Source organism: Scatophagus argus, chromosome 21 (assembly GCF_020382885.2).
Source record: "Scatophagus argus isolate fScaArg1 chromosome 21, fScaArg1.pri, whole genome shotgun sequence".
Classification (NCBI taxonomy): Eukaryota; Metazoa; Chordata; class Actinopteri; family Scatophagidae; genus Scatophagus; species Scatophagus argus.
Window position 1 is genome coordinate 957354 of NC_058513.1, and position 22124 is coordinate 979477.

Sequence of the window (22124 nt, forward strand, 5' to 3'; positions counted from 1 at the left end):
GTGCAGTCATGAATAAACATAGCATAGCAGAAATTCTCTGTGGAACAAAAAAGCACAAACACACACATATATCAACACAAGGGAATAGCAGGTCACCCAGGGTGAGTGAGATGAGAGAAGGAGACATACTGCAAGAATCAAGAAAGCAGAAATACAGAAAAACAGAAGAAAGACTAAAATCAACTCCATCACTCAAACACAGACAAAGCAACAATGCACACCATGCTGACAGAAGACAGAGGGAGGAAGAGGAAACCAAACTTCAGTCACCACAGTGACAGTGCACTCAGCTTTACTGCTCTGTGTGGCTGTATGTCTGCATGTGCCCGGGTCAACTGAGGTTATTTTGGGGAGTCTTCAAGGTGATAATGCAGCACATGTGAATCATGGATGAACAGAACACATTCTTAAAGAAATATTGAGTCAAACACCACCACTGCTTGTAGTGATGTTTGCCCATTCTGAGATTTTTTTAAGTTCATATTCTCAGTACTTTGTTACTAGTTTCAAATCTCAAATATAATGTATGCATCTGCATAGTGGGATGTTTTTCCCTTAGTGGAGAAGATCAGAGGTCATCATGCATCAGGCTGATGCATTGTATTGGTAGTTGACAAAAATAAATGTCTTTGTGCTGGAGGAAGGAGTGGAAAAAAAAGGCACCTCCTGTCACCCAGAGGAAGTCAGTGGTGAGCTTGACAACTTAAGCAAAATCTTTAAAAAAATAATAAAAAAAATAAACATGGTAAGCATTTTCATCTTATGTTTATCATTCATCCACCGTCATGATGATTGACTTCATTTTTTTTTTAACCACAGAAAACAAAATGTCCATGAAGATATTAACTAAAACATACAGAAACATAATTCAGAAGTGAACGCCGCAGTCACATTCATCTCGAAAGATAATCCTTCTCTCACGACAGAGCTCCTCTATAGCCCTCATGGGATAGACATGAAACGTAATACAAGGCTCCAGTTATCAAAGCAGCCTGGATGTCTACTCACAGTGCAGAGCTGCGGGAGTCAAAAAGAGACAAGGAGTGCTGGAACAGACGAGATGAGGTCAAGGCTTTCATTTCACCTTCCTCCTCTTCGACTGTCTGTCCGGCTCGCTCTCATCCTGCTGCAGTGTTCTAGTTTCATAGCCTTGTTCAGCTCTAAATTAAGCCAGCATACATACTAAAAATAGCACACTGGAATGCAGTGCTACAGAGGGTCAGCATAAACCTTATATATTCTTAATTATGTTTTGTTGTTCTGATGAGTTCTTTTACCACTATTACATCAAAAGCACACAGCTGATTCTACATAGAGTAACAATGAAAGAATGAATGTGTAAACATCATCTTTATGTTATTCATATGATGCACATCTTTGGCTTTTACCACCAAGATTTCCTCAAGATTCTCAAAGGGTACTTCTAACCCTGGATTCACCTCAGACATGTATATATGAAGCATAAAAATCTTTCAGTACATGGCAGAAAGATACCACCTCTCATAAGGACATTTTATTTTCAGTTTCATACCCATAATATTATACCCCATTCACACTAGACAAACAAATACCAACAGCCACTAATGCCTCATTCACACAAAAGGCTTTCTTTATCTTCAACAACTTCACAGAGCATTTCTCTTCCCCTGTGTGTGCAGTTTTCCTGGCAGTACGATGTTGTTTGAGGTACCAAACAACATAACAGTAACTCGGAGCAAGTTGTAAACAGTCTGAACAACAATAGCGTTTTTGCAAGGTTATGTGATAAGTCACGGCCAGCATGATGTTGGGTTGCGCTTCATCAAAAATTGAGTCTGTTTCAACTTTCAGCTGCAGGGCTGTTGTATTTTTATTTCTGAACTCGCTGCAGCCCACACCGCTGCAGTCTAAATGCACTGTCCACACTCAAAATGAATCACCACAATGCCCGATTTGGTCTGAATGAGGCCTAACATATGAGAAACAGAATGGGGAGGGTATAGTGAACCTAATGTCTGCCTGGATGTCGACAGGGCAAACATTTGGCTCAAAGATTGGTTGATGACACCGAGCACCTGGACATTCAGGGACTAGAGCCTGAGAAGCAAGTACTCTCGGAACAAGACAATAAAATCACAGATGTCACAAATGGCAAAGCTGAAAAACAACACAACTGGGAAACAACACTCAGCCAGTTGGAGGGAGAGAAGAAAAAATCTTCCTGAAAACAAAGAAGAGGAGGAAAGTCTTCTTTGCTCATGTAAAGAGTGTGAAGATTGACCAAAGAAAGGCACTGAAAAAGAAAATTAAAAGGATCAAGGCAATGAAAAAGAGACAAATGCAGAAGGACAATGTCAACCAGTGAGGTCTCAAGCCAGCTGAAGGCCAACATAGTTAAAATTGTCCAAAACAACAATCAGTGGCAGAAAAGATACGAAGCCCTGCAGGAGAACTTCAGAGAGGAGATGGCCTTTAAAGAACAGAGCTGGGAGACAAAGGTTAAACAGCTGGAGGAAGAGAAGAAAAAACTGGCTGAAAAAGAACAGAGCTGGGAGACAAAATTAAAAGAACTGGAGAAAGAAAAGAAACAACTAGCCACAAGTGAGCAGAGTTTGGAGACAAGAGTAAAACTGTTGGAGGAAAGAAAGGAAGAACTGCTCAAGAAAGGGTGTTCAGCTTAGGTTGAGCACCAGTAGCTTTGCCCAAAAAAACATCCTTCCACCCCATTCCAACCCTTGTCTCTGTCTCCTTCACCCCTTCCTCTTTCCACCAACCTTTCATTCCTCCGTCCTACCTCCCTCCATCTGCCTCACCTCCCCACTCAGCCCCCTGGAGGTGAGCAGGGAGGTGAGACAAATGGTCACCTCTGTCACCCTCTCCCATTCCTCTTTCCATCTTCTGGCCCCCTAACCCTTCTGCCCCTCTCCCCCTTATCCCAAACTCCTCTCCCCTTTCTACCCCCCTTATCCCCACATTTTCCCTCTCCCACCTCTCTATCCTATCTCCATCTATCTTTCCTCTTTTCCCACAGCACAAAACAAAATACAAAAAAAAAAACCCTCCTTGAACCTCCACCTTAACATGAAGGAGGGGTTTGAGCACCTGAATGATTCTAGGAGCTATGTTGTCAGGAGCTTAAGGCCCCTGGTAGGGTCTCCCAAGGCAAACATGTCCTAGGTGACAGGTCTGACCAAGAGCGCTTCAGAAACCTCTAATGAATAAAATAAACTCTGGCAACTTTGGCACGTGTATGTCGCCCAGACCGGCGTTACTGGGGCCCCACCCTGGAGCCAGGCCTGGGGTTGGGGCTTGCAGGCGAGCGCCCGGTGGCCAAGACTCTGCCCACGGGACTCGGCCGGCCACAGCCCGAATAGGCGAGGTGGGTTCACCCTCCCATAGGCCAACCACCTGCAGGAGGGTTCAGAAGGGGCCGCACAGAGTGAGTAGTTCCCCTCCCCAAGAGGAGCCCCCCACCTCCCTGAATGACTATAGGCCAGTAGCACTCACTCCAATCATTATGAAGTGCTTCGAGTGAGTGGTGTTGACCCACATTCAGAGCATTAACCCGGACACACTGGACCCCCTGCAGTACGCCTACCGGCCCAACAGGTCCACCTCAGATGCTATCGCCGCAGCCCTGCACATCTCCCTCTCACACCTGGAGAATAAAGGCTCTTGCATCAGAATGCTCTTTATTGACTACAGCTCCGGATTCAACATGGTCTTCCCCCACAAGCTCACCCACAAACTGTTCTCCCTCTGACTACACACCATCCTTTGTGCCTTTGTGACTGGCTTCTGGACTTTCTGACTGGCAGGCCTCAGTCTATCAGAATAGGGAACAGGACTTCAGCCCTATCATCACAAACATCGACCAAGGAGATGACAGTGGACATGAGGAAAGAGAAGAGCCCTCATCAGCCACTGCTTATCTGGGGACTGGAAGTAGAGAGGGTGAGCAGCTTCAAATATCTGGGGGTCCACACCAGTAAGGACCTCACCTGGACACTCAACATCACACAGCTTGTGAAGAAAGCTCAGCAGCGGCTGTACTTCCTGAGGAGGCTGAAGAAGTTTGGCATGTCAACAAAAGATCCTCAGCAACTTCTACAGCTGCGTTGTTGAGTCCACCCTGACCGGCTGCATCACAGTGTGGTACGACAGCTCTACACTCATGGACCGCAAAGGCCTGCAGAGAGTGGTGAAGGCTGCGTCTAAGATCACCAGGACTCCTTTGCCCATCTACCAGTGCAGAGTCCACAGGAGAGCTGCCTCCATCATCAAGCACCCCACCCACCCCCAACAAGCTCTGTTCACTCCCCTCAGGCCGGAGGAACAGGAGTGTGAAGTGCAGGACCACCAGACTCAGGAACTCTTTCTTTCCCTCCACCATCAGACTCCTCAACAGCAAACAGGAGTCTGTAACAATGGACTGTACCCTTGTACATACTGACTGTTTACATCCAGCAACACAGTACTGGACACATACTGTCTACTGTACATGCACCTTAATATTCAATAATTACACATGTACCATGTTGTTTACCTCCTGACAGTTTTTGCACAATTATTCATTCTTTGCTGAATTTTTCACAACAGCTGATGTAGCACACATGCACATTATAGCTTTACTTTACCTTCTTATTCATAGTTTATAGTTTATGTTTACTTTAGTTTATGTTTACTGATCGGCTGTGACGAAAACGGGACACTTGGGCTGATGTGCTCATTTTCACCCCTTTAACTGCTGTGTTTTGATGTGTGCTGAAGTTAATGAAGTTGTCCCGCTATCAGACATATTTTTCCACAGAAGAGCATGAAACACTGGAGCTGAAGAATCTTCTACTGACATCAAAACGAGTAGCCTCATAAAGAACACACTTTTCTGTGGTAACTATGTTTAGCTTTATGTGACACAAAATAACACACATCTATGTGCCCGAGACTATTTCTGCTACCTCCAAGCCATCTTTTCTGTTGGCGTGTTTAGACATGGTACACACAGACACTGTGTTACCAAGGCAACATGGTCACCTGACACCTATTGGTTTATTTTCATCAAACTGGAATGAAATAGAGTAAAAGCAGAGAATCAAGTGAACAGTGGCAACAATGGTGTGCTATGACATGCAATGATGTGCAAACTGCTGATGATGATGACGAGACTGTTGTGGATGGCTTTGTGCTACTTAAATGAAAAAGATATCTTGTGTGCTGTACAAAGCAGATACAGATAATTTATGATCTACTAATTAAATTACATTATGGGTAGCAGCTTTTATTTATTTTCCTTTGACTATTTGTATGACTCAAGGTTATTTGTTCAAACCCTGCTGTGAATACAACAAAGGGCTGAGGCAGACGCAACACAGTGTCACACAAGGACATCTTGTGCATCAGAAAATTAGTTACATAACAACAACTGTGACACACATTCACATATATGTGGAGAAGACAAAGACAGATGGCTTGTCAAAGACGTCAAACACCCGTTATGGTGCAAATGGTCTTATTACTGCTCAGAGACAGAAGCGATGAAGATTGGACATGTGTATGTATGTTTTATGTATGTGACAGGTACCAGGAGTACAGTGCAGGACAGCGTGACTGAGGATTGTCTGGCTACTGCTCAAATTTATTTGCTGCACTGTAGCTGTGGCCGAGTCACTGTGGATGTAACACTATGTTAATTTTAGAAAATGTTGTCCAGATATTTACTAACTTCTCTCTCATACATAAAGATCAGATACATCTTAAACATCCACCAAGTTTCCACTGACTTTTGCTGGCTGAGAAGATAAAAGAATGACGAATTTGATTATACTCACGACCACCTGCTGTAGCCTGAAAATGAGATATAAGCAGTATAAGAAATAACATGCTGATTCAATCTATGGTGTCATACAGAACCTTCAGAATGTTCAGAAATAAAGTTAGAAACAAACAAAACAATGGACTAATATCCCATCACACTGTGTGAACCTGATAAACTGATTTCAGATTGATTACTGTTGACAGAATGAACTTATGTGAGGTACCAGTATCTTATATTTGTATTATATTTTAAGCTATATTCTTTATGGATCAATATATATGTGTACTTCTGTATGTATACATATTATGTACACATATACTTATAAGTGCAATTATGACTTGATTGAAGTACCTTATTCAAGTCATATGATGGCAACTAAAAGAAGAAGAAGAAGAATCAGCTTTATTGGCAGTATATATATTTTTACATACACACACTGAATTTGTCTTCTGCATTTGACCCATCCTTAGTTGAACACACATGCAAAACAAATGCAGTGAAACACACACAGGGGAGCATACTGGGTTAAGTGCCTTGCTCAAGGGCACATCAGCCGGCTAATGAAGGGGGGGGGGGGGCATTTTTCGCATTAATCACTCCACCACACCCAAATTTTTCCTGCCCGTCTGGTGGGGGAATCGAACCGGTGACCCTCCGATCACAAGCCGCTTCTCCAACCTCTAGGCCACGGCTGCCCCCAAAACAAAAAACACTTAAGTGAGTCGGTTGTCTTTTGGTCAAGTTATGAAATTAACTAAGACGAACAAAATGTCATTTCAATAGGTTAAACCAAAGGTAACCTGCTAAAACGAAAGGCTTATAGCTGGTAGCTACAGATCTAGAAAACACACGTAAGGTAATCCCTATATCATGCATTAGTGTGAACTGACACCACAGGCGTCTGTGTGGGCATGTGTTTCGGTGTGATGGTTCGATGTTGTCAAAGTAACGTGACACTGGGATGAATATAGAAGTATGTGACAGCAGGGCGTAGGGTAAAGGGAGAGAGTGTGTTGTATATGGATCACCACAGGGCATAAAACCACTGAGGCAGCACTGTCAGCTGAATGGCATTAATGAAGAGTGTATGTGACTCTGTGTGTGGCAGCTGCCACTGTCAGACTTTTAAGAGTAAATAAAGGAATACACAATATAGAGAAAAGTATTGCGACACCTGACCATTACACCAACAGGGACTTTGATGACAATGCATTCTATATACACAGACAGCTTATGTTCTTCTGTGAAGGTTTTCCACACGATTCTGGGGTGTTTTTGTGGGAATTTCTGCCCATTCATGCAGTAGAGCATTTGTCAGGTCAGACACTGATGTTGGATAAAAAAAGACTGGCTCACAATCTCGATTCCAGTTCACCCCAAAAGTGTTCAGTGGGGTTGAGGTCAGAGTTCTGTGTGGGTCAGTCAATTTCTTCCACACCAAACTCATCCAACCATGTCTTTATGGAGCTTTGCTGGGGTATGGGTCCCAGCCCAAAACCTAAAAAAAGAAATCCCATCCCACTCCTGAATTCAATAGTAAAGAGGTGTGTCTCAATAACTTTATCTATATAGTGTACATAAAGCCTACTCTTGTTAATGTTTTTGGTGACTCATTCTACAACCCATCATGAAAGCTTGTGGAATATAGTGCCCAGAGGAGCAAAATTCATGGTCAGACAGGGGTGTTAGGACATCAGCTGGAAAAACTTTTATATTTCTGTTTATATTTCTGAAAAATATGGTTGAGGTTTAATCTATTCATCTCTCCTGTTCTTTGCCTCCTGATGCAACAACTCAGGTGAGGTAGGCAAGCGTGGAGACCAGTCGTCATCGTCTACTTTATAGCTGGCAGTATCCTGCTCCAAATGACTTTCACAGACTCCATGCTTGCCAAGTCAGGTCCAAATCAAATCCCTGTTGAACTGTCCACATATTCCATTTCACTCAGAAATATGTCACACTGAAGTCTAAATGTACACTGTCATTCCAATAACAACAAATATCCAATCAAGAAGAAAGCTAGAATGATATAATACAAAAAAAGTCACTGAACATATACAAACACTTATAATATGTAACAATGTTAATATTGATGCAGCATTGTGCAGAAAATCTGATTGAATTAATGTTTTTATAGTTTCATTACTTTTGGTCAAGTGCAGATAAACGTGGTATTGAAAAGGTATCGGGACTTCGATACTTTTGACAGCCTTATCTTATTGTCAATAACCATCAGAAAATAACACAAACCAAGAACATGTTAGCCCATTTCTCAACATTTTCTGACCTCCCTGATCTCTGTGCTGCTCTTATGCTGGAGGACACACAGGAGGCGGAAGCACCACAGTACAATAAGTCAAATCTGGCATGAGCAGTAGCTTGGCTGTTAGCATCAGAAGCTCCTCTGCTCTTCTTATAATCATACAACGTTATAATAACCTCATAAAAATATAACATGTGGCCTATTTGGTGCTCTACTTCAGTGGGGTGTTTCTCCATCTGCAACAATGAAGTATGTAATAAAGAACCTTAACATTATGTGATAATCTCAGAAGATGGGTTCTCCTGCCTGTGTGAACGTTCTGCATAGACAGAACTGACAATTATGTGGAATAAGTAGGCATGTACACAGTCACAAACAACTGTGGTACTGTTTCTCGGAGATTATCAGTGTGGTTTTTTGCTAATGGCACTCAGAGAAAATAGGACAGACAGCAAAAAGATTGCTGAATATTGCTGAATATTGCTCTAGTGAGTATCTGAGGTTGAGTCAAACTACAATGAGTGTATATGTGTACATGTTGGTGGTAATAACACAGGTTATATCAGGCACACAATACACTGATTGTTGGTTTGAATTTGCATATTTGTTGACTAACAGAGGAAATTCACCACCAGAAATCACCTGAATTTTGCTTAAAGATTTGCTCTTCCAAACAGTGTCAACAAACAGTTAAGAGTCTCTTTTAACCTACTGAAAGCCACAAGTGATAGATTGATTCACTGTGAATGAATAAGTATGAATGAATAGCTTGGTCACATGGATCAAATTACCCAGTAGCTGGACCATGAACCACTACAGTTGGATCCTGAGGGCTTTTGAAGTGAAGGGTGTGTGCTGTTAACCCTTATTCTAATGAAGCTGCAATCAACAACTGATGTGACAACATAATTAAAGGTGTTCTGAGGTTATGCATTGCCTGTTAGAACATTCTGACTGATTGACAGGAAGCTGAGAAGCACCTGTGTGGGAAGAACACACTTGGTTTGAGGATGACAAACAACTCAAACTACACAGCGCACTGACAGACTGGAAACTGCTGCAACTAGCAGCACAGTACTGGGGAAAACACACTGCTCTGTTACTGAGCTCTGTGTGTGTAGTTTGGTCAAAGTGACACTTCTATTCTCCACCTCCTTCCCCTCAGCCTCAACACACACACACAGATTCCTCTATTCTTAAATCACCCTTACCCGCACAGAGCTGCCTATTCTTCTGGAGACCTATGAACCCCACAGAGCAGTAAAAACACTCTGACGCTCTCTGTGACACACTCTCACACACTCAGAGCAGTGAAGCCGTGGCCACTCCCCTCTCTGTTTTTCCAGTTGGACAGGAAGACTGCAGGAAGGAAGGGGGTGGGTGGGAGGTGGGGATGGGGTGAGGTAGGGGGGCTACAATCTGTTTGGCATAAACTGTACAATGAAGTCACTGTTTAGTGGGCTGGCCTGCTGTTCAAGTCTGTGTGTGTGTCTGTGTGTGTTTCTGACTTAGGCTACGCTGAGGGACACATTTCAGACTGAAGACCAGTTAATTGGGGACAGCTTGTCCAAGAACAAAAAGCTGTGTCCTCATTGAGGATATAGGTTATGGTTAGGATACGGTTAGGCAAGTTACTGTTCAGTATCCAGGAAATGGATAAATAGATGTAATGTTACGAAAAGTGCCCAAAGTCATCATATATGCTATTGTATGTGTGTGTGTGTGTGTGTGCATGCGTGCGTGCGTCAGTGAGTGAAAGAAAGAAAAAGAGAGAGAGAGACAGTGTGTACTTCTCTGCAGTTAATTGTGCCAGAGAAGAGTGAGGCTCCCACTTTCCCTCACTTCAGCTGGCAGCAGTAGCAGTAGCTGATGGGTGGTACTGGGAAAGTGGAGAAGTGGGAGTATGTGTATTCTGGATGTGCGGTCTGGCAACAAGTAGCGACTGGGCGGTGTGTATGCCGAAACTGGGCTCTAGGATCCCAAAAACAATACCTCTGAGTATACTGGATTGGTTTAGGACTGAATAAAAGGTTTGAGCACAGGGCTGAGGAGGAAAGACGATCTGACTTTTTAAAGTAAAAGTCTCTCATTTTGTCTGTTAAAGATCCACTTTCACAGAAAAAAAATGACTGAAAATAAAGTAAATCACTGTAGTATAATACAAGATATAACAAGTGTTCAGTTGCTAGAATGCTCTCTACATCTACCCATTGGAGCAGAAATACTATCATAATTACACACAGGCACAGAATGTACATGTTTGTCACAGTCAGCTGCCCATCAGTTGTACACATTGCCATGATTTCAAATGTCACTTGCAAGCTGTGAAGTGATGAGACTCATTATATTAGGTCCTGGGTATTAAGCAGGTCTCTGAAGCAGGATGGCACAACCAGCCGTGCTGCCTGTGATTAGCATGTGACTGAGCTCAACAGCTACGGCCTGCTGCTGTATCGGGAAAGAGGTGTCCGTATCAAAGCTGGTATGGCAGCTGAGCATGACTTAACTATGCACAAGTGAACACCACTGTTTACAAAACGTGAGTAAAAGGATTACATATATAGCATCTGTAACTATATTACAGACTGTACACATTAGATGATGCACATCTTTTTGAGTCTAACTACAATCGCCAAAAGAAGACAAAACAACTGTGACTGTCCAGCGATAGATGTCACACCATTTCTTGATGCTTTTGAAATATCTATCACACAGCTTCTGCACCACATTGACTGTTCAGACTGTCATTGTCATATGATGGAATGTCACAGCATTGGAGCAGTAGTGTGTGTAGCTTTATAAAAGCAAAAACCACCATGTTTCCTGTGAGCATGGGTTAGCAATTTTCTCTGCTTTGTGCACAAACAGCTGTTAAATGACATGCCATCATGCTGTCTACCTTTACAAGTTTAACTGGGAAATTTTGTTGTCATTGGACTTTAAAGGGGAGTTCCCACATTTTAAAATCTAGACCCTATGTTTACATATTTTCATGTGTAAATGATACATACACAGATGTACCAGTGGATTGCCTCACTCTGCAGCTGTGACGCATCTGCAATGGCTGTAATGTAATCCAATTCTGACCATCAAAGATCCACTTTAAGTCGTTTTTTGCCACTCACAGGCTGGCACTGTTGTCTGACAATGTTATGGAAAGATCTATTCTATTCCTTTAGTTGTTTTTTTTTTTCCCCGACAAGATTCAGAAGTAATGAAGTACTTCTTGAGCAAGGCTCAAGGAGAAGTCTCGCTCTGAAATCTCACAAGAAGGGATTTATTTTAACTGTTACCTCGTCTAGACTGTCAAAATCAGCTGAATATTAAGCCATGACTGAATAGTTATGCTTTTGTATATGAGTCATTAAGTTTCACAATTTTTGAAGACAATTAACGGCTGAAATGACAAACAACTGTTACATCAGACAATCACTGCGGCTTTAGGACAAGTGATTTACTACCAGAGAGCTCTGAGAACTTCCTTTTCCTCTCCAGTGATAGAAATGATTAAAGAACTTAACACTATAAAAACACTTCCTTGATAAGAACCACAGAAACTTCGCCACGCTGTGCATGACTTACACTGTTTGGCAAATGTTTGTCACATCACAGGAACGGAGCTATTTTTAATCCAGTCACACAACAGTCATGGAACAGTCAGGAAGGAACGGCGACCTTCGTAACGTGTGTACAGTAGGGTTGACTGAGTTAGCTAAACACACAATATGCTGTTGTTTTGCTTTCAAAAGTCAGATAGAAAAACAAGACAAGTGATGGTTCCACCTGAGGAAGCGTCAGGTGTCAGGGCAGAAAGTAACAGCTTGAGACATTAACAACTGCTGTGGATAAATGCTATAAGCTGTCAGTAATGTGAAGATACTTTGGTTACTTAATATTTCACTTAGGGTGGCCAAATAACCAACATGAATGTACACCATTAACTCTACTAAAAACCAACAAAAAGTTTAGGATACACCACAAACGCAGTTTAGAGGACAGCTTACACTTTGAAACATTAGCAACAAGATGAGTCCACAGGAAGAGCAGCAGGGCACTCAAAGTTGACACCTCACACTTCCCCCTTTAACCACAAATTACCCCGGTTGTTGCTTTTATCAAGTTCTGAATGCAAATCTACTTCTACTAAACCTCAACCATAAGTTAAAGGCTCAACAGAAATGGTGATTTGATAACATTTTTATCATGATAAATAATGATAACAGCTGATATGAAAAAAAAAAAATGTTTTGCCATCTCACCTAATCTGAATACTGATACGGTCCAATACAGACGACTCTCGATTTCATTATTCTCATTTCACAACAAGACGGTTTGATGAGTTCTGTTTTGTTTTGCATCTGTCAACAATGCTGAACTAAATAGCAAGATCAGAACACACGGAGACTTCATACTAGAACATAATCACTACTTATTTAAAAAAACGAAGGAATTAGAAATGAAGACCTGTCTCTAATATAAACCATGAAGATCAAGGCGTAGTCTGCGCTAGTTCCAGTAAAATCATCTGTTCATTATTCTAAATGAAAGTGCTGACCACAGACACCTCAACAACGAGTGTAGTTCTTCAGTTCCTCATCCTAACCACAGGATGGTGACTGTAACACACAAGCTGTGGCCAACAGTACACATGGACTATCATCTGCTGGTGAAAATCTTGAGATTGATTTAAGGATAATGAGATGGCTGGATAGCTAAATGTTCTTGTTGTTAAACCCACTATCAAATTATATTTATTGCTTGTCAACCATTTTCAATGTTGCTGTCTAGCATAAAATTAGCTTTCTGGCTCACAGCTAAGCCAGAGCTGAGGAGACTAGGGATGTTCCCAATTAGCCAGTCATATCTAAGGTTCAGCTAATTTACTGGAGAAGTGAACAAGGTTTCCGACGCTTAGCAACCTTCTGGAAAGAGAATGTTTGTTCCAGGTATTAGTCAAACCCTCAGGTGTTACCAGAGAAACAGCTTTTGACAAACTTTACATTTTGACTGGAAAACATATTAAAATAGTATTATCACTGCTGGTAAGTGACTATGGTATAAGCAGGGTAATGCCTTTCAGGATGTCTATAATCAATAATGAAAGGTCTCCACTAAGGCAACTGTCCAACATGCAGCCTCCACACTGTTAATTCCCGATAATGGACACCTCTTTGGGTATTATCCCTTATTTGTGGCACTGCCTATAAACATCAAGATATTATTTAGAAGCCATATCGCCCAGTCCTAACTGAGTGTTCAATGTATCTCACAAGCTTTCTGTTGTCACCCCATTTTTACTACCCACTACTTACTAAGCAACCACAGTTTGCAGTGGCCAATCATTTTCTCACGCAGGTTTTCTGTGTTTAATGACAAAATACGGGCAACTTAATGCAAAACCACCAATCTCCTGTAATAATACTTATGTTTTACTGCCTCCAGAATGCAATGTTACAACATTCATCACATCTGTGTAGACCATGTGGAACATCTGTGGTCGCTAACTACGACCAAGCCAATCCACTGGCCACAGTGGACAGCCACAGAAACTACTGCACAGATTCAAAGCATGAGTCACCGGAGGACACAGCAACAGTGGATCTGACTTCTGATTGGCTGCCATCAAAGGAAAAAAAGAAATAGATTCTTTCTTTTGGTATTTGAACAAACTGATGACTGATGGTGAGAGTGCAGAACACAGTCTCCCCATCTGGTTGACACTGAGTGGAACACAGTGTTCCAGCCAGCACAATACAGCAAGCTGTGTTCAGCTGCAGAGCACTCTCACACACACACACCCTCAACCACACATCATAATAACAAAAATGTAAATCCCTGTGAATTACTGCTAATTGTGAAGCTACAGTATCTATCATGGATCTGTGTATCACTCAGCATGAATGTGTGTGAACCCACTCAGAGGACAGATGTTGCACATGTTGGTTTAATATTCACATCGCATATTGTCAAATCCACATGGAACACAGTGCATATGCCTGGCTACTCTCTACGACCAACAGCACTCCATGCTGCAGTATCCGGCCGAGAACTAATTGGGAATGACTGATTCATCATTACAAAAGGAGATCAAGCTACAGTGTGGCCCATCTGCCAAAACGCAACATTTTTGTTGCTCATTTCTAGCCGACAGAAACCTTTGTTTCACAGGAACAAAATACGTAGCTTTGATTTTCCATTTCATTGTGTGAACTGCTGCGTTATTAGAACCAGTGATCTGTTAGACAACACAGTCAAAAAGCTCATTTCTGCTGACTTTGTGCTTTAATAAGCTGTCTTACTCCTGTAAAACTGCTTTCAGTTTAATGCCATATTATAGACAACTGACATCAACTGAGGCTAATACTTTCCTAATACTGTCCTAGTATCCTGATGGATACAGTAAAATGAGCTCCTCTAATAAACACTAAGAACTAAGATTGTGATGTAGCTCCAGCAACGCTGGCCAACAATGTGAGAGGGAAACGCAAGCATGAACTAAGCAGTTTGTTGACTTAATCACTTTGTTTAAATATTAATCATACTTGTTTATTCTCTGGAAGGTTACCTTCATTAAATTTCAACCACAAAGTTGAAATCCAATGGTTCAGTTCATAAGAATTGGTGAACTTCAGAGGTGTTGGTCATTGTATTTTGATACCTCTGGACAGAGCCAAAGTTTCTGTGCTAACATGACCTGAGTGGCAGCTAAGTGGATGCTGGCAGGACCTTCATGTGTGCCATGCTGATGTGACATTAGTATCAATCTTCTCATCTAACTCTCAGCAAATGAGCTACTTATTAAAGTGTCATTGTATTTCTTTAGCTACTTGATCAATTAGTCATCAAGCACAGCAAGCAAATTTAAAAGGGCTTGATGATCATTCAGTTTGTTTATGCACGTGTGATTATTACCTGATATGGTTGGTAAGCAGAATGGTCAGACAAGAAGTCCAGCTGTCGGTCTAACAAGAATTCCACTGCTGTTACTGGTGACAACAGGCTCTTCCCCACTACTGGCTTAAACGCCTGCAGACACAAAAAACACACAGCATGGTCAACAACAGTACAGCAACAATTACACAACATAATATTATCAGTAGGATCATTTCTGTCCAAACCTTACATTAGAATCAGTTTAGGTTAAACCAGAGCTACAGTGGAGCAAAACAATATAAACTGAGAGATGTGAGACAGAGAGGAGCAAACAGAGGAATGAGAGGAGAGAGAGATGAATGTATGTAATGTATGAATGAGATTAGAAGGAGGGAAAGCACAAGCGAAGACATGATGAAATGAGGAAGAGAGAGAAGCAGGAGAAATAGACAGAGCAGGGGATGGAAGGAGAGCTCAAGAGTGATGAATTAATTAATAAGTAGAGGAAATCTGACAGATCAAAGGCAGTACACTCCACTTTGATGTTGTCTCTTGTACACATACATGCACACACATATCCTGGTGATGACTGTCAGCCTGCGGCCTAAGCTCAGCTGTTACGGCACATAAGAAACCAGGCCACACTGGCTTCTTTCCTCTTCATATCCATATGTGCATTAATGCGTATGTCGCGCAGTTACACTATTTACAGCTATACTTCTCTATGCGGAGAGCTCATCTTTACGAGCGCATCAGTGCACGCTTGTGTTTATGTGTGTGTAGCAGGGGTTGGTGCTGCGGTGATTTATAGTTACATAACAAGGTCAGTCTGATAGAGAGAAGAGAGATTAGAGGTGAGAAACAAGTCGGTTGTGACCTCCTCCAATACACAGGAGGCAGGAGCACATTGTGTCTGCGAGCAAAACAAGAGTGTGTGTGTGTGTGTGCGTGCGCTCAGCTCTATTTCTGTCTGTCTATACATATCATATTACCAGCCTCCAGTGGCAGCATGCAGATGGCAGCACAGGCTATATGACTGGACATTATTTTACCACGGATTTGTCTTTATTTAAAAGTGCACATGTCACTTCTGCCCCCCCCTTTGGCAGTAGACTTGACCAGTGTCACATTCGGGTGCATCAGTAGAACACGGCACTGACAGTGAGTATGTTTACATGCACATTAATATCCCAGTTCTGATCACATGAAGAAGGATACTATGATTATACAAAACATGAGCAACCTGGTTATTCTTCTCCCTGCACACGAGGGGTGTAATAAAATAACAATACACTTAAGTATAATGATATTACATTTTATGCCACTGTATCGATCTTCAGAAACACTACATATTTTTAATCAGGCTGGGTTTATTTGTTCTGGTAAACGAATGAGCACAATTGCTAATTCATTTGCTAAGATCACAAAAAAGTAGTGCTATGATGTGTGATAAATACAAATGAAGATTGTATTAAAAAAAGATTTTTTACTTGGATTTTATGCATATGGTGTTGTGTTATATATGAACAATGTATTTTTACTTTTCTACTTGCAATTTCTAAAACTGGACTTCCTGAATGCTATTTGGCTGTCTGGCCTGCACCTGAAGCCACATTCTCCCTCACACCCTTTAAACATTCTTGATCAGAGTGGTCACTAAGGGCTTATCCAGGTTCAGAAACCAGGATTATGTTATTTAACACAATGCTAAACCACATGCTTGTACCATTCCAAGGGAAATTCTTCAGAGTTCAGAGCAAATGTAGTCAGAGGAGATGAGTCTCCACTGTACCTGATGTAAGGTAGAGGCAGAGCAGATGCATGATGGGACCTTGGCAAGGTTTAAAGCACGTTAATACAGAACACATGAAGTAGCATGTTACCATGACTACCACTGAGCACAGCAGGCTGGTAAAGCTCTTTAGAAAAGATGCATGCCAGACCTTGGGAAAAGAGAACGAGGCAATTCTGTCTACACAGACATGTGTTGCTTGATAATGCCTTACCCATAAAAGAATGATGTGAGCCATGTAGCTTGTTACTAATTAAACAATATTATTAGATCAGCAATATTTATCCATGTTCAAGTATTGGAATCAGTCCAGAACTGAAAAATGGATCAGTGCATCCTGAATCTAAACTCAACAGCTTCAAACACAGAGCATGGCTGCCATCTGTGAATCCCTGCTCTGATTCCCCTCTCTCTCAAACTGAGAGGACATGACAGCTCCTCCATTCTCTCTAAAATGACTTATACACACACTTACACACACACACACACACACACACACACCTCAACCACAACTGGGTCACATCTGCCACAGTGTGCCAGGAAAAAGCATTCTGTCAGTGCGCATTTCCAGACAGGCAGCAGGAGAGTAGAGGAGAGACAAATTCACTTAACATGAATGTGTCCACTTACCGCTAATACACAACACAGATTAAAACTAACCACTAACCTATGCCTCCATAAAGAGAACCCAAGACACAGTGACAGAGAATATTTATACACACAAGCTCCCACACAGTAATAACATCTGAAGAGGACAGGTATGAAAAAAGTGCCATTCTGAGAAAGCAGGTCAGCACACGACACATCCTTTGCTGTTTTGTCTGTGTACATGTGTGTTTATATGGCACATGTGTGTTTATATGGCACATGTGTGTTTATATCACTGTGCATGGGTGTATGTGTGGTGAATAATTAAAGAGGGAAAAGTGTAGCAGAATGTAAGAGAGATGATGAGAGGGCGATGGAGCTCATGCATCATCAAGTGACCTAGAGAGGATACCCCCGACACACCCACACTAAAGCACTGCTACCCAGCAGGCCATTATCTGTTGAAGGTCAGGGAGAGCGAGAGCGAGAGCGAGAGAGGTGAGAGAGAGATGTTTTTTTAAACAAATTAAGAGAGAGACATCAGAAGCTTTTCCTCTGCTGCTTGGTGACATCAGATGTGCAGTCTACCATTAGGTTGCAGTGGGGGCTCAGCCTGGATGTTAGAAAGCCTTTCCCTGCAACCTATTAATCAGGAAAGTCATATGATTAACTGGTAAAACACCCACCTTAATGTACATTTTCACTATATGTGTATTCAAATTGTCCCCAAAAAAACTAAAAGCTTATTTGAATTTATTTTTGGCTTACTGATCAGTATTGGATGTCAGTTCTCAAAACCAGGTATTAAGCTGGCTTAATTCAAACACCTGCAGGTTCAGTTTTGCTCATGGCAACCTGCTGGTTTGGCAAAGCGAAACACCAATGTAGTGTCCAGAAGAGATCCACAAGCAGGGCAGCAAGAATAAATATGAAGAACAAGAGACATTACCACATGACATGCACAACAAGCACTATGTCCCTGTTGTTATAAAGCACAACAAATGCAGCTGGACGGTAGAGCAGGAAAGGAACAGCAGGTGATGGGAGTGAAAGCAGAGAGCAGAGGAGGTACAGTAGCCAGAAAGACAGAGCTGGTCCTGTCCTTGTCTCTCAGTGTTCTTGTTTTTGGATTTATTGTTATGATGGGGAGCATTCAAAGCTTACAAAACACACCGTTAGAATCATATTTTGGTCTTGATTATAGCTTCCAGATGTTCCAGAGAAACAGATTTGCTCTCAGAATACAGACAAAATGGTGACGTAAAAAAAAACCTTTTCTTACTCAACAATTTCCTGCGACATTTGACCATTTTCATTCCATAATTTTCCCCATAACAGGCAATGAATGTCCAAAATGGTAGAGGATTTGCAGAATTTGTTGCAGAGGAGTGCTGCACTGATGAGCGGTGTTCTCGAAGTGGGTCACAGCATAACAGCTCCTTTCTAAGACACGCACACACACACACACACACACGCACATACAGGTTCTGTTCTAATCTGCTTCTTGCGTTGGTGGTATACAGAGATGTCAAAACACAGACGCTCTCTCTCTCACACAAACAAACGCACATACATACATACACTGATCAGCTGCAACATTAAATCACTGACAGGTGAAGTGAATAAAAATAAGATAAAAACAAAACCTGGACTGTTTTTATTCTATTATTGTTTATATCTCGTATAATAGTGCATTTATTATAACTGTCATATCCGTATAGTAGTTATAATATATAGATATATCTAGACTTATAATTTTAATTTTCTTTACATATTCTTTATTTTTATACTTCTTTAAACTTTATATTTTTACCTTTATATTTTAATGCATGCTTTTTTTCTGTCTTGGTACTGATCCTACTGGATATTGAATTTCCACTTGGATCAATAAAGTATTTTTCTATCTATCTAAAATTAATCTCATCGTTAGAATATGAACAATGTTCTGCCAGAAAACCTTGGGTTCTGGCAATTGTGGAGGCTCTTTAGCACACACCACCCACCTAAACATTGCAGACCAAATACATGCCCCCATGACAACAGCTCTTCCCATCAGCAGCCACCTCCCTCCAGCTTCACCTTCACCCAGTCACATTTCAAAACCAGCTCAAGAATGTCTCAAGGACCACAACAGCCTGCAGACTCCCCAGATCCCAACCTGATCGAGAATCTGTGGGATGCATTGGAATAAGCTGAATCCAGCCTCACATCTGAAGGCCCCATCCTCAATGCACATGACCCAAAGGATCCAAAATTCCCATGCCCTTGACCATTAAATACCCCCAGAAGTCCTGTGTCCCTTACGCTGACAGGTCAGGTGGGGTTCTCCAGCTCCTCAGAACATTGCATTGTAAAAATATGATTTATTTTATACACTCCACTTGTCAGTGGTTTTAATATTGTGGTTTATTGGTGTACACCAGGTAATCCATTCATACTAGCTCAAAAATCTGACACACTGTCTGAATTTTATGGCCTAATCGGCATATGAAATGAAACAACATGAGGATCAGTTTCATTTGAACACATTTAATACTTCCAAAAAAGCTCAACAAATGTCAGCTGTGAAAACCAACTGCATTAATTCATTTTAAATTATTAAATTAAATAACTAATTTATTATTATTAAAAACAACCTACCTTAGACCAAGGGAATGTTTCAAAGAATGACATTTTATTTCATGCCCGGGCTTTAGTGTCAGTTGCTCAGTGTGTGCTGCAGCTGGGTGATTAAAAGAACTACTGTTTCTACCTCTGCTAGGTACTCCACCAAACGGGTTGCAGGCTGAGTGGCCCTCCACTGCCCTGCAGATAGTCCACTCCACATGGAGCCAACCAGCATCTGGAGCTCTATCCCATCTACAGCCACTACAGCAGGCAGTTCACCAGTAACAGCACTGGGCGACAGCCTGTATAACACAGTCCTACGCAAGGCCAGACAGACAAAAGAAAACACTCTCACTTTGAACTTCATCCCAGTGGAAAATGTTACCAAAACGTGGGTCAAACTATGCTGAACACAATGCTGAATGCAGTCCGATTAGCTCCCAAGAAGACTCATCACACTCTTGTTATTAAGATTTATTTATCTGTTTCCTTCATTTTGGTTTGCCATATAGGAGTATATAGGATATACATTTTATCACAACTTTTTTATTAACATTTTAGTTTTTAGGATACTATAAATTAAATTTTGAATATTTGTGCTAAAAAGTTGAGCATTTTATCAACACAGTGTGATAAAATAGTTATGTTTCTACCCAAATTTAGACAGCAAATCAAAATACAAATCGACTACAGTTGTTTGAATTCACTGACGTTAATTATCCTGACATTTCATTATGTCATCTTTCTGTAGATCTAGCTTGAGGTGCATTCATAAACTCATTATGAAGATTTTAGTATGGCTCTTCCATAAAGTTGGGGAATGTGCAAGGGCAGCCAACTGATCCAAACATTTTTGCCAGACAGCACGCCATGTGATCTTTCTAAAGTTACTTTCTATACTCTTGCACATTTTTCACATTCAACGCCCATAGTTGACAGGCTGACTTCCTAATAAAAAATTGAAGTCTCAAGTCTCTGTCCATGATAAGACTGATGGCATCATGAGGTTTATCTGCCCAGAGCTATAGGAGACATTATACAGTTTTCAAAGGCTGAGAACTATGACGATTTGATTTTTATCAGTAAAATCAGCAGAGCATCCGTAAGTCTATATTAAGCATGAGTGTAGGACTAAACTGTACATCTGCAGCTATGCAAAATATATTAGCTATGTAGGTGTATGATGTATGCCTTTGACTTGTGATGCACACAGATACCTGAGAAACTGAAATACTCAGCACTGTGAGCCATGTGATGAGCAATACCCCGTACAAGTATGAATCACACACTCTGCCAACATGACATGATTTAACACCTTAACAGAAACATGGAGGTTACTCCTACACATCAGAACACCATCAGTGTGGGCTTGTGAATCAGAACAAACCATGAGAGAGATTTGGTTGCCGTTGCTAACGTGCACAAATCTGTATCACGGAAAAAATACATCTGAGGATAAGGACGCAATGTAGCAAGAATTAAAAGTGATTTTGGAAAAAACAAATAAGCACTACTGTATTTTATGACATGTAAATCTAAAGATTTCAATGCAAATCTGTAAGCTTTCAATGCAATACATTAAGTCTTTTATTCATTCATTTAACACAATATGCTCTACAATATAAACTGCAAAGTGGAAATTTGATAAGACTGTGGTGTAGTTTGACATGTTTTCAAATAGGGTATTTAGTAAGGATGTATATAAGAAACAGCTAGATCACCTTCAGAAACTGCAGGCTACACACACACACACACACGTCAACATCTAGGATGGAAAAGATTAGATTGACCATACACTCTATTTTGGGAAATGTAAACAGTTCCTAGGCAGTTTGTTACTTCAATCCAGTCTAATGGATCAAATCCAACTCAACATTGGCTTTAGCTGAAAAATGAAAAGCAATCTGAGCAACAGCAGAGGATATAAAACTATAACATTACCTCTCTCCCGTGTCTCCAAGCAACGTCAATGAGCAATGGCTCTGAAGAAAAACACTTGACGAAACTAGCTTTGATCCAGGGAACAGGGGAGAGGCAGGAAGAAAGAATAGAAAGCTTGACGAGGGTAAAAAGGCAGAGCGAGAGAGTGGTTTCTTCTTGTAAGAAGAGAAGACAGATGGCCAAGAGGGAGAGAAAGCAGAGCAGAGGACGAGCTACACAGCCGACATTTTAACTGCTGCTGACGCAAGGAGGGAGAGAGGGAGGGA

General features: G+C 41.3%; 1 protein-coding gene across 4 annotated transcripts in view; it reads right to left on the minus strand.

Annotated features, from left to right (window-relative positions):
• The window catches only part of jmjd1cb (jumonji domain containing 1Cb), a 125546-nt gene that overhangs the window by 35934 nt on the left and 67488 nt on the right, over positions 1 to 22124 (minus strand). For 2 of the 4 annotated variants that reach the window (XM_046377810.1, XM_046377809.1), the window contains exon 3: positions 14970 to 15083. In XM_046377810.1, coding sequence (XP_046233766.1) covers positions 14970 to 15083 — 114 coding nt within the window. Of the gene's footprint in view, positions 1 to 14969; positions 15084 to 18592; positions 18741 to 21858; positions 22086 to 22124 lie in introns of those variants that run through there. The other 2 variants (XM_046377812.1, XM_046377811.1) reach the window with 2 other exon arrangements.